At 46.1% G+C, this 13,712-nt stretch overlaps 1 protein-coding gene across 1 annotated transcript in view; it reads right to left on the reverse strand.

Annotated features, from left to right (window-relative positions):
- SH3PXD2B (SH3 and PX domains 2B) overlaps window positions 1-13,712 on the reverse strand; it is a 97,648-nt gene that overhangs the window by 23,621 nt on the left and 60,315 nt on the right. Inside the window, exons 6-7 of the mRNA XM_041749351.1 lie at window positions 10,529-10,554; window positions 2,766-2,900 (exon numbers count right to left, since the gene is read on the reverse strand). Of these exons, the coding sequence (XP_041605285.1) occupies window positions 2,766-2,900; window positions 10,529-10,554 (161 nt within the window). The remainder of the gene's footprint in view (window positions 1-2,765; window positions 2,901-10,528; window positions 10,555-13,712) is intronic.

Here is a 13,712-nt window from a genome sequence, read left to right on the forward strand (position 1 = left end):
CAACAACAGCAACGTGTGCCAGGTTGTCAGCACTTCACATCTACTACTGACTGGCTGGGTCCTCACATGAGCCCTATGAGCTGTGTACTATGACTGCCCTATTCTACAGATGAGGAAGCTGAGGCTCAGAGAGGCAATGACTTGACTAAGGTCACAAAGAAAGCGGCAGAGTCAGGATTCAGTCCTAGGCTGAATCCTGTTCTCACAGTCTCAGCTCGCAAGATCACAAAGAAAGCGGCAGAGTCAGGATTCAGTCCTAGGCTGAATCCTGTCCTCACAGTCTCAGCTTGCAACCATCTGCACTAATGCTTCATTGCTAGAGGGAGAGTAAATTGCCATGGCCAGTTTCGAGGCAGGTCATTTGGCAGTATCTTAAAATTCAAAATATGTGTACCTATGGTCTAGTACTATATCTCATATCTAACCTAAGGAAACACTCACTGGTAAGTGTTCTGCATATGGACAGACTGTTCATGCTAGAGAAAAATATGGTTTATTCAGATCAAATAGTATATAGATGTTGAAGCAGTAAGAAGGGCTAAATGTTGACTAAAAAGCACATTGCAGATCAAAATGATTAAATATATAGAATGATGCCACTGGGGTTAAAAAAACTACAAAATTATATTCACACACAAAATACTGTGTGTGTATATGGTTATGTATCTATGTATGAGTACACACCTGCACACATGCAGAGACACAGGCCACAAATAAACATATACATACATATACACATATACACGCATATGCATGAAGACATGTATACACACATACGCCTATGTACAGGACAGCATATGTGAACACAGGTGTATGTGTGTATACAGTTATTAAGAAGGATTCATAGTAAACTGAAAGAAGGTCTATCTGGGGTTTGGAAACTAAGGTTTGGGACTAAGGTTGAAGCTAATGGAAACAACAGATTATACTTTATTTTATTTATACTTAATTTTATTTATTTATTAAAGATTTTATTTATTTATTCATGAGAGAGAGAGACAGAAAGAGAGAGAGAGAGGCAGAGACATAGGCAGAGAGAAGCAGGCTCCATGCAGGGAGCCCGACGTGGGACTCGATAGCGGGTCTCTAGGATCAGGCCCTGGGCTGAAGGTGGCACTAAACCGCTAAGCCACCCGGGATGCCCCAAAACAACAGATTTTAACTTTATCATTAATGTTTTAAGAAGAATGTGTCCACATATACTTGGGTCAGTAAAATATAATTAAACATAAGTGTTGCCAGTTTGGTGGCCACTGGAAGCCCCCTTCCCCCACTTGCCTCTGCACATACCAGGCTTATTATCCTCAACACCCCATCCTGGCTGCTACTTTCCTCCCGGCAATGTATTCTTCCTGACTTGAGGCACACAGGCTGCTCAGGGGGGTGGGGGCTGCCTTTCTAGTTTCATTGGGGCATCCCAGCCACATCCATAATCTGCATATACTCATTCCCAGGAATTAGAAAGTCACATGCATGGCCTTGGGGCCAGCTGGAATTGGTTTGGAATGCCAGCTTGGTAACCTGTTTTGAGATCTTGGGTGAGTGGTCATGGTACTTGGAGTCTTGTTTCTTTAGCTGTGATGCAGGGATGGCAGTTGCTGTATTGAGTAATTAAAGAATTTAGTGGGCTAATGCTGATCTTATGACTAATAGTAACATGATCCAGATGCTGCTGCAAACACAGCCCTTCCACTCTGTTGGCCTGTATCTAGTCATTGGGGTGTCTCAGAGGTAGGCCTACTAATGATATTGTTAGACAATGTCACATTTTAGCCACAACAAAGCCCAGTGAGTTTATGCCATTTTTTTTCCTGGAAGGGATCTGCTCATCCCCTACTCCTTGCTCTTTGCCTTCAGTGGTGTCAACGGCTGCTCTGTGGCTAAGGAAGGCAAGAGGAAAGCAAACCACATCCTTGAGTACTTACTACGTGCCGGGCATGGGTGTAGGCACACTCTAAGTAGTATCTCATTTAATCCTTGTAACAGCTTTTTGAAGTCGAAGCTTTTTCTATTTTTTAAAAAAGATTTATTTATTTTTCTGGGTGGGGGTAGGGTGGAGGGGCAGAGGGAGAGATAGTACCAAGCACACTGGGCTGAGTGTGGAGCTCAATGTAGGACTTGAATCCACAACCCCGAGACCGCAACCCAAGCCTAAAAACCAGGAGTTAGGTGCCCAACCGACTGTGCCACCCAGGTGCCCTGAAGCTTTTTCTATTTTGCATATGGGAGAATTGAGGGTTAGAGAGAAGCAGCAAGCTGGACTGCTGTATAATGCAGAGTTCAGATGGAAACTGAGGCTAAGTGTTTGATCATACTGCCTTCTGTTCCAGACCTGACCAGTGTACAGGACCAGTGGAAGTTGTGATGATGGGTGGGGCAAGGAGATAGGTGATATGACTGTCCCACCAGAGCCCACAGCTGATGGAGCCTTCATGAAGGGTCCTGTGGTAATCAAAGGCAAATTTCCAGTGGAATGCTAGACTCCATGTCTCCAAGTGCTTTGAAACCAGAAGACAGATTCATGAAATGTGGCCCTCAGAATAAATCGGTAACAAATGACCCAAAAGGATGCTGGTAAGTTGTGACCAAGTTGGATATTTGAGCACTGTGATCAAACAGGGGTAGCTTTCTAAGAGAGTGTCAGCTGGATCTATGGAAACTGCCCAGCTTAGACCAGCTACTGTAGTATCTGTTTTCAAATCTTTCCTGTCCTAGGGGCTTGGTGACAGTGTAGGGCAGGGAGGGAGGTGGCTTCATTACCCTACCTGACTCATTCTTCTCGATGATGTCCACCACCTGCCCCACACTGAGGCTGATCTCCGAGCTCTCCTGCTTCTGGTAGTCTGCTACCACCACGTACTGCTCCAGGACCATGGGGTCCACTGAGGTCAGGTCACCCCCTGTGGATACAAAACCTTATCAGATGTCACAGCTGGCCACCACCCACACATAAAGGAGCAGGAGCCAGGAGGGTAGAGGATGGGTCAGGAGAACATTGCAAAGCCTGAAAGAAGCTATTATAGGGCTTACTTCAAGGGTCACCTCATCTATTCATTCTTTCATTAATTTGCTCAAGCAACCGTCAAAATTTACCAAGTGCCTATTTGATGCAGAAAATGTGCAAGCCACTGGGGATTCAGAGTTGGTCAAGATATGGCACTTGCCCTGAAGAAGCTGATGGCCTAGTGGGAAAGTGCATTCACCCACATCAGTCTTTCCTTCCATTTGTCCCTCTGCCATGACTCACCCATCCATCATCCATCCAACCAAACATCCATTCATCATCCATCCACCCATCCAAAATCACCCATCTATGAATTCATGAGGTCACCAGTGATGTTCCAGACACTCTATTAGATGCTAGGGGGTACTAAACTGAACAAAACAGATATGACTCCCAGCCTCGAGTAACTTAATCTAGTGGGAGAGATAGACACATGGACAAACATAGATAATCATAAGTATACAGGATGATATAAAGTATCAGTATTTGATTGCTGCATTGCTGAAGACAACCAGGATACTGGACGAAGAATAATTGGGAAAGGCGATGCCACATTCAAGGGGGTCCCCTAAGGAGGGGACATGAATTCTCTCTCCCTGAGAGAATGGGGAGAGAATGATGCAGGCAGCCTCTCAGATAGGAAAGGTCCTACAGCTTTCTAGGAATGGGGAGGAGGCTAGAGGGCTGAAGCCCAGTGAGTGAGGATACACAGGTAGGCATGGGTCAGAACAGGAAGTTTTGATTTTTTTTAGCCCTCAAGCAGAAAGCTGCTAAAGAGCTTTAAGAAGGCAACGAAAAATGCAGATTGACATCTTGAGAAAGGTAATTCTGGCTGCCACATGGAGTGTGGATTAGAGGCTGGCAAGAAAGAATGGAGGAGACCAGACTGAGGTCATGGAGTTGTCAGGCAGGAGACAATGGTAGCTTTGGACCAGAGCAGTGGCAGTGAGAAGAGAAGGGTATGGACAGGTGCTCCAGGAGAGGCTGTTCCCACAGGATGCCATGCCCTCCGGAGTTGCATGGTCCTGGTTATGTACTAAGACATATCTGATAAACAGAGAAAGATATCATATAATATGGGTGATGTAGAGGGACATCTGAGTTCAGAGACCCCAAAGAGAAGGGAACAGCCTTTTCAGAGCAGCAGAGTGAATGTGGTGGGAGGGCAGCCTGACATTTGTGGCCACAGGGCCCTGGTTTTGTGAAAGTCCTGATTCACAGTATTCCCTCCTATTGTTTCCATAAACAATTGAAATATCCAGGAAATCCCACATTTCTGTGTTCAAACACACCAAATAATGGAGTGGTGTGTGTGGGTCAGCTCACACTAAGCCGATTCTGTGCTTCCCTTCCCAGCTCTATTGGGTGACGCCTTGCTGGTAGCTTGAAACTGGTCACAGTGGGAGTATTTACACCATGGATATTGGCAAATGCTATAAAGCAGGGCTTTCGATCAGAAAGCTGGTTGTGAAGTGTTTACCAGCATGCCAGTGCGCTCCTGCCTCTAGCATCCAGAAGCAGCACAAAAGCCCTTTGTTAGAACCATGTGCTCTGAATTTGTGATGTGGAAAACCAGAATAGGGCATTGTAGCAGGGTGAAGTGTCACTGCTTCTTGGCTCTTCCTGGCTGAGGGTAATGGAGGGAAACAGGAACCGGGGAGGGTCCCAGGTTGCCCTGGGTAAAGAAAGCATGGGAACAGAGAAAAAGCAGAGGAGAGAGATGGAAATGTAGACCGAAGGATCGGGAGCAGGTCAGGAGGGAAGTAGCCCCCTGAATGCCCATCACAGGCTACACATCATACATAAATTACGCCAACACACCTACCCTGGAAGACGGGTACTGTCACCTCCCCCGCCTTTAGAGACAAAAAAAGAGAGGCTTTGAGACATCAAGTGACTTGCCTCGGGTCCCACAGCTGGATGGTGACAAAGCCAGACTTAAACCAAGTCCACTGGGCTTAGAGGCTCTCCAGTGTGATGGGGCGTGGTGGGGGTAGGTGAGGAAAGAAAAGATGCTAGGGAAGGCAGGATGGTCTGAGGCCCGCTTGCTTTCCTTCCCTGTGGGTCTCCCCACAAGCACTCACTCCCTCAGACCAGTCAGGCTGGGTCTGATTTTCTTGTGTCTCTCTGGGCTATCTTCTCTCATCCTCCGGCACCTTCCCCAAGGTCAGGCTACAGGGCTGGTTTCCTCCAGTACGACAGTCCACCTCAGCCAGCCCAGCTACTTGAGCCTTTCAGTAGCGGCCTTTGGGTAGGCTGGTTACTGCCCCTCCCGCTGGACCCATTAGATAGGGAGCTCTTGACAGCAGAAGGCTTGACAGTGTCCTGAACCACCTGGCACTGTGCTCACAGAGGTCCTATCATGTGAATGAGTGGGGGCAGACGCTGGCCTGCTGGAGGCTCCTGGCTATTGCAAGCTGGGGACAAGTTCTCCAGGGAATGCAACAGGTAGAGACCAGAGTCTATAGTTTTTATCCCAGGATATAGCCTGCCTTACAGATCACAACCCTAGGTATGCAGCTACCTTTCTGTTCTGGCCCTCAGGTGGGCCATATCCAGGCAACTATACTTCCCTGTGCCTCAACCTGAAAGAACTGGAGAGACAGGAGAAAAGCAGTCACTACACAGACAGGTTGGAACCTGTGCCCACTGCTCAGATGAATACCCAGGGATGTGTCCAGGTCTTCCTTGAAGGAGGTCAGGGGGCTGGTAGGGTCAGAGGGGCTATGCTCTTGCCTGGGAGCTCTCTGCTGCCACCTGGAGGTAGGTCTGGATTCTTTCCCACCCAGCCACAGGTTTGATGCGGGTGGATCTTTTTAGCACCCTCTCATCTGACTTCACTTGCATCCTCACTGGGGCCCCATTCTCTGCACCAGGGTCTGAGTGAGGATTCTTGGGGATGGTGGAGGCAGGCGGCTGACACCTGTAACTGGTCTCTATCCTGCCAAACCCTGGCCTAGAATGTGGATGTCTCTTACTAGGCTCAATAAATATCTGAAGGAAAAAAAAAGATTTTTCTAAAACTCACCTTTAAAGGCTCAGAAATTCATTCAGAAATAAATTAAAATGCCTTTCTTTATAGCACCTATAACAGAGTGTTTAACCATCTCTTTTTCCTACCAAACTTCCTACCAAACTAGGAAGAATTCTTCCTACATCTTGTTTACCTTTGCATTCCCTAGGGACCTAGAGCCTTGTCAGGTGTACAGTAGGTACCTAATAAACACTTAATAAGTAACTGTGTCTGTCTTGTTCAGTCAACACTTAGCACAGACACTCAACGGCTATCTGTGGAGTGAATCACCAAAGGACAAAGGGAAACTTCTAGAAACTCTTTTGCTTTTCATGGGTCCAGGCCTCCTCCTAAGAGCACATAATGCTGACAGTTATTGCAGGAACCTGTCCAATTTTATGTGCAACCAAAGACTACTCCTTCTTGCCTATAAGGAGGGACAGAGGTTTGATGAAGTCAAGGTGGAGTTAAGTCTGGTTACTCTGCCCAAAAAGCTAATTGTAGCCACCCAGTTTTGACAACTGATGGTTGTTATCCCAGTTTTTAGGATTCTGATCAATGGACTGATCTATTCATTTCTGCACCAATTCTCTGGAGCAACCAGGCTGCCAAGGGGGCTTGGGAGAATGAAGAGCAATGACAGAAGCAGAAAATCACAAGACTCACTGCAAACAAGACACCAATCCAGGAAATGAGGAGGTCAGGGAGCAAGGTTTAGGACTCCAGGCTGGCAAGAGAAGATCTTCTACTGGCACACGGCTCAGGGAAGCCAGCACATCCTCCAAGACTTGCTCAGGGGTCAGGTCTGTGTCTTACATCTCCTTGTTCTTCTAGGACAGCAGCTTTTACACTGACGTTTCCCTGCCATTCAGTGGTTTGGAAGAGAGTGCATGGGGCTGCTTTTCCAGCACCAGGTCTTCTGTCTTCATTTTACCCAGAGCACTCAGCTTATGAAAATGTCATTCCTTTGACTGGCTAGGATTCTCAAACTAGGCTTCAGGCCAGCTAGGTGTTAGGTGGAGACACCTACTGGTGGACAGCAATATTGTGCCCAAGCTCTATAACACATTGTAACAGCAATCTCTAGAAGCTGATGCCAGTAGCTAACCAAGTATCAGCAACTGCAAGTTTGAAATCTAAGTATTCCTATGTATGGAACACCATTCTTGTGGTCCATCAGGAATAAGAGAAGGAAGAGGTTAGTAGAGAGATTCGACAGTGGAAGGGTGATTTTCACATTAAGCAACGACTATAAAATATTCTCAAGTAGTACAGTGCCCGAGGTACCATAGAATTTTCTAACTGGAATATTTTTATTCACAGATGACATGTCTTGTTTTAAAGATAACTGCCAAGGAGTGAATTTTGTCCCTCCAAAATTCATATGTTGAAGCCTTAACTACTATGAGATGGCATGTGGAGGCGGGCCCTCTGGAGGTAATTAGGTTTAGATGAGGTCATGAGGGTGGGGCCCCCATGATGGGGACAGTGACTTTATTAGAAAAGACACTAGAGACCTTGTTCTTGCTCTCTCTCTGCCATGGAGGACAGAGCGAGAAGTCAGCAGTTTAGAAGCTAGGAAGAGGGCTCTTAATGGAAACTGATGGTGCTGGCACCTTGGTCTCAGACTTCCAGGCTCCAAACTTGTGAGGAAATAAGCTTCTGTTGTTTTAGCCACTAAGTCAATAGTATTTTTGTTATGGCAGCACAAGCTAGACTAATACAGCAAGTAATTTTATCAGTGGGATTTTCTTTCCAGAAATTTACTATACTGCCAGTCTTTTTTTTTTTTTTTTTTTTAAAGATTTTATTTATTCATGAGAGACAGAGAGAGAGAGAGAGAGAGAGAGAGAGAGGCAGAGACACAGGCAGAGGGAGAAGCAGGCTCCATGCAGGGAGCCTGAGGTGGGACCCGATCCCGGGAGCCCAGGATCAGGCCCTGGGCTGAAGGTGGCGCTAAACCCTGGAGCCACCTGGGCTGCCCTATACTGCCAGTTTTGTTGAAAGAACCAGTAAATCAGAGAATGCTTTCATAAGAGTAGAAAAATCAAGAAGAAAGATGCTCTTTAAATAATCTGATGACCTCTTAAGTTATGGTAGGAGGCTTTTTTCCTGCAAGATGAGCAGACATTGAGACCACATTAGCCAAAGTCTGCAGGAGTCAGCTGGCTGGCCATGACTGGCAAATTCTGGAGACAGATGAGCTGTCTCCAGTCCAGAGTTCTGGCACAGAGATCTCAGGGTTTGGGCTGCCAACCTTAAATCCCTTTCACAGCCAATCAAGAAGGCAAGTTCTAACAAAAAGGACGTGTGCAAAGGTCAGATTAAAAAAAATAAAGCTAATCCCAGCACGGGTCCTTAGTTTGAATGAAGAAAGATGCAATTTTCCATCCATGAACTATAAATAAATCCATCCCCCATCATTGCAGGTGAATGGTGTAACAGTCGTCACCACAAATTAGAGCCTCTTCTTTCTTTTCCAGACCAGTCCCCTCATCAAGCCTGTTCTGACCGGACACTTTGGTTTTTGTAGACCAGAGCTGTCTCTTTCCAATCCTTCCTTAGCCGTTCCCTCCAGGAAAGTCTCTGCACCCTGGAAGCCAGAAACTCTGTGACCAGCCCAAGAGTGGCTGTTCGTCTTCTCCTCTCTCTTCTTTTCTAAGAAACCGATCATTATCCTCAGCAATCAAGGACCATGTGCAGCTCTAACAGGATGCCATGGTTCTGGCCAGTAGCTATTAAACTTGAAAGTGGAGCTGTAAACAGACTGGTTGGGGAAAGACGGGCGTTCACTCCAGACGCCCAACTTTGAGGCAAGAGACGCAGCTCCTCTCCATTCTGCCTTGCAAGAACAGTCTGAGCCCTGTAAAGCTGACCACAGGCCTTATACCCAGGGAGCAGTAAAGGGACCAGAGCTGTTAAATTTGGACAGGGACACCCATGTGCTTTGAATTAATGGTGGCAGTATAAAGACTGCAGCAAACATGTCACACTTAAAATATGCCAGGCATTGTTCTAAGTGCTTTATACATACTACTATAAATCCTCTAATAATCCTCCAAGACAGATTACTATTATTATTCTCCTTTTACAGCTGAGGGAACTGAGAGCCATGAAAGGAAGCATCCTTTTTTGCTTCTGGGATCTCTGCTTGGTCCCTCTCTCCCCACATCATTATCAGTACCCTCAATCTTCCCAGAGTCCTGGATGCATAAAAGAACTCAGACTGCTGGAAGCTCTGAAGACCATGCTGGCTCCAGGCATGGTGGTGTGGGCAGGGCATTTTGCAGATATGTGGGGTCAGGGAGCATAATGCTGGGTCACTGGAAGTAAAGGTCACACTGTGTGGATCTAAAGTTATCAACTCCAGGGATGCATGGGTGGCTCAGTGGTTGAGCATCTGTCTTTGGCTCAGGTCATGATCCCACGGTCCTGAGACAGAGTCTCACATCAAGCCTCCCACAGGGAGCCTGCTTCTCTCTCTGTCTATGTCTCTGTCTCTCTTTCTGTGTCTCTCATGAATAAATTTTAAAAAATCTTAAAAAAAAAAAAATAAAGCTATCAACTTTATTTATTGGGCCTATGAGGACTCAGCCATTCCTCTGTGCAAACTTGAATGCCCGCCTTCTCTTTTTACATCGTTGCTCTAGAGAGAAGAACTGTGCCATCCCAGGATGAGAAGGGGTGCTGGGAAGGAAGGGAAAGGATGCTCAGGAGAAGGGAGTGAGTGCCAGAGGTGCTGGAAAGAGTGGCCTGCTACTGCCCAGAATAGCAGCTGACTAACAGAAGCATAGAAGCTTGGTCCAAATGTGAGGCTCCCGCCACCCGCCTGTGTGCCTCTCCTCAGCCTCAACTGCCCTTCACTCTGTGGAAAGCTCCCGCTCGCTCCTCAAGACCCAGCATCCCTTCTCTTTTGAGACTTTACAACACCTGGGAGGATTGCTTTCCGCTGTGAGTCACCACATTCCTCCATCTAAAGCAGATGAGAAGTATTTAGCCCCCCACAGCTGGTCAGGAGATGTCAGGTTCCCCCATTCCTCTGAGGCATTCTCAGGGAAAGACAGCATGTCTTAACCACTCTGTAACTTTTTTTTTTTTAAAGATTTTATTTATTCATGAGAGACACACAGAGAGGCAGAGACATAGGCAGAGGGAGAAGCAGGCTCCCTGAAGGGAGCCCAATACAGGACTCGATCCCAGGACCCCAGGATCACGACCTGAGCTAAAGGCAGATGTTCAACCACTGAGCCAGCCAGGCGTCCCATCCACTCTGCAACTTTTTGGTATAGGATGCAAAAACCTCCAATTGTTTTTTTGAGAAACAGGCTGGAGTATCAACCAATCAATCAAGCATCAGCCCATCCATCCATCCATCCATCCATCCATCCATCCATCCATCCAGCCAGCCACATGCTTATCCCCCAGGCAGTGCCCAGGGCCTCGTGATCACAGGTGTTCAGGAGGGTATGTTGAACGTTAAATGAATAGGAGAAAAAGGAAAATATTCTTACCAGATTTCTTTTTCCCAACATGCTCCCTGCACAGGAAAGAAGGGGGTGGCAGAGAGTAACACATCAGTACTGTTAAACAGCGAGGTGAGTTATTCCATTAAGAAACTGAGATGCTCCATCCTACATCATTTCCAAGGGAATGAATATAATCCAAGTCAGCCCCAGGAACCCAGACTCTTTGAAAAAGAAAGAATTCCTCTTAATTTTCTTACTTTGCCTTGATAAGAGCCCTGGCACCCTGGGCAGGGGTTGATGGAGGGCGGCACATGGGATGAAAACAAGATTAGGCCCCCGTGTTGTACTGAGCCTGATGCTCACCTCATCAGGCACAGCAGAGGCCTTGCCCCACTTCTTAGGGCTGTTCTGCGCTCTACACATGGAGTGTGTAGATGGGATGAGCACTGGGTGTTATTCTATATGTTGGCAAATTGAACACCAATAAAAAAATAAATTAAAAAAAAAAAAGAAAGCTCTTGGGGGTAAGTGGTAAGTGTAATGCACTAAAACTGGGTAGATATCTGGATATCGGTGAATAAAACACATCTCCCTTGTGGTGACATAGAGAACACTGGTGTGGGCTAGAATTCAAACAATGAGTAATGACTCCCTTGTATTTGTCAACCACATCAGAATTTGTACACGCAACTGCATTACAAATCAGGGATTACAAGATACTTTCAAGTAAATTGTCCCATTAGTAAAAAGGTTTCCTATATTATAAAAAGAAAAGGGAGGTGACAGGATGGTTGAGTTGAGACAGATGTTGTGGCAGCAGTAACATTAGCTAATGATTACTACATGTTATTACTCTGTGCCAGTACCCTGCTAAGTACTTTAAGCTCACTTATTTAATACTTATAATAACCCTGGAAATAAATACTCTTTAAATATCTGTTTTATAGATGAGAAAATGAGGCCCAGAGAGGTTGGGTAGCTTGCCTAAGGCTAAACAGGTAGCAAGTAGCAAGCTGAACCCGGATCTACCTAATTTTTAAAAATTAAGCTATACTTCAAAATTAAGCTATGCTATAAAAATTCATTTTTCTAAAGCATAGAATTCACTGGTTTTTAGCATATTCACAAGGCTGTGTAATCATCACTGCTATCTAATTCCAGGAAATACTCATCACTCCAAAGAGAAACCCTGTACCTATAAACAGTCACTTGCTATTCTGACTCCTTCCAACCACTGGCAAATACTCAAATCCTAATTTGCTTCCTGTCTCTAATGATTTGTCTATTCTGGATGTTTTATATGAACGGAATCACACAGTAAAAGGGTTTTTGTGATTGGCTTCTTTCAGGTGGCATGTGTTCAAGGGCCATCCATGTCGTAGCAGTATCAGTATTTTATTCCTTATTATGGCTGGATAAAATCCCATCTTGTTGGTAAACCACACTTCGCTGATGTGTTCATTAGCTGACGGGAATTGCGTTGTTTCTATGTTTTGGCTCTTATGAATCACGCTCCTGTAAACATTTGTACACAAGTTTTTTATATTTTTATTTCTCTTGGTTCTGTATAGGAATGGAATGTAGGTCATATGGTAACACTAGGTAACACTAGGTTTAACTTTCTGAGGAATTGCCAGGCTGTCTTCCACAGCAGCTGTACCATTTTACATTCCCACCAACAGTGCATGATGATTCTCGTTTGTTCACATCTTCAACAAGTAGCTGAAGCACTAGTATTTGCTATCTGCTTTTTGATTCTAGCCATTCTAGTGGGTGTGAGGTGGTGTCTCACTGGGGTTTGGATTCACATTTCCTGATGGCCAATGATGCCGAGCATCTTCTCATATGCTTATTGGCCATTTGTGTATCTTCTTTGGAGAGATGTCAAATTCAGTCTGATTTTACAGTCTGGCTTTTTAACCAGCATGTAATGACCCTGTCACTGTCATTGTGCGTGAGGGGGCTATGCCAATCCGCGGAGCTTGGGGCTGCAGGTTGATCATGATGTTCCCTGGCCCAGCATTACCTCACTGGGGCAAACCTTCATTGCCCCTGTTTAGGGGAGGGTGAGAGCAACAGTGGAATAATCTAGCTCACGTTTACAGGCACTTGCTGTATACAGGGTGCCACTAGTCAGGGTGCTGTATCTGGACTGACCCAGTGAACCCTCACAATAATCCTTGAGGGTTACTCCATTTCACAGATGGAGACACAGAGGTCCAGAGAGGTAAAGCAGCTCACTCAACATCAGAACTCAGGAAGCCCAGCTGGGGCCCACTCTCCTGACCACACCCTGGCCTGGTCCATGGGTGAAGCTCCCTTTTTGGTGGCCAGCTCTAAGACATACCCACAAAGGTCCCTCAAGGCTGCCTCTATGTAAAGCATAATCTGCCTGAGTTGCCATTAGGGCCTGTGACCTGAGCTATGGTCTGGGCTTCCTGAAGTCCTGGGCTCCTGCCTGCCATATATTCCTGCTGGTTGTCTTGCTGTCCTGGCCGGAGCAGGGAGTTAGGGGCAGCAGAGAACTCTTGGAACAGCATGTGTGAGCTCACACAGGCATATTATCTTCTCTGTGTGACATGCTTGGGACGGTCCCGAGTTTACCTATGCATGGCAATAAAAAAACCTTTCTTTTAATAGGACCATTTGGAATCCATGTTCTCTCTCCCTAGAGACTGTTGGAACAACCCCCGGTTTCCATCTTAAGCCCTAACTCAGGTATGAGCTTCAGGATCCTGACCAAGGGACCAGTTGTTTCGCTGCTGTTCATTACTCCCTAAACCAACGATGAAGGCCCACCTGAGACAGCCTGCCTGCTGTGGCCCCAGAGCCATCCCTTGGGCCCTCTGAAACCTTCCCTTCTTCCTTCCATATCAAAGCCTGGCTATCAACAGGAAGGCAATGCCAGGTAAGTTCCTGCCCTGTGCCAGACTCCTTTATAGGCAGGATCATGCTTAATTCTCACAACCAAGATGTGGTCAAGGTTAGCCACGACCACTTTACTGATGAGGAAATAGCAGCTCAGAGAAGTCAAGACACATGTTCAAGGTCATATAGCAGGGAAGGAACAGAGAGATTGGAACCCTTTCCTTCTTTACTGGAAGACTCTTGGAGCAAGATACAACTACTCCAGCAGGATGCTGTTGGCTTATCACAGCTGGTACTCTGTGCTTTCTTTGGTATAGTCCAGGCTATGTTTTGTAGTTTTAGTGGCTGTTCTATTTGCAGG

The sequence above is a fragment of the Vulpes lagopus genome, chromosome 3 (genome assembly GCF_018345385.1).
Source record: "Vulpes lagopus strain Blue_001 chromosome 3, ASM1834538v1, whole genome shotgun sequence".
Taxonomy (NCBI): Eukaryota; Metazoa; Chordata; class Mammalia; order Carnivora; family Canidae; genus Vulpes; species Vulpes lagopus.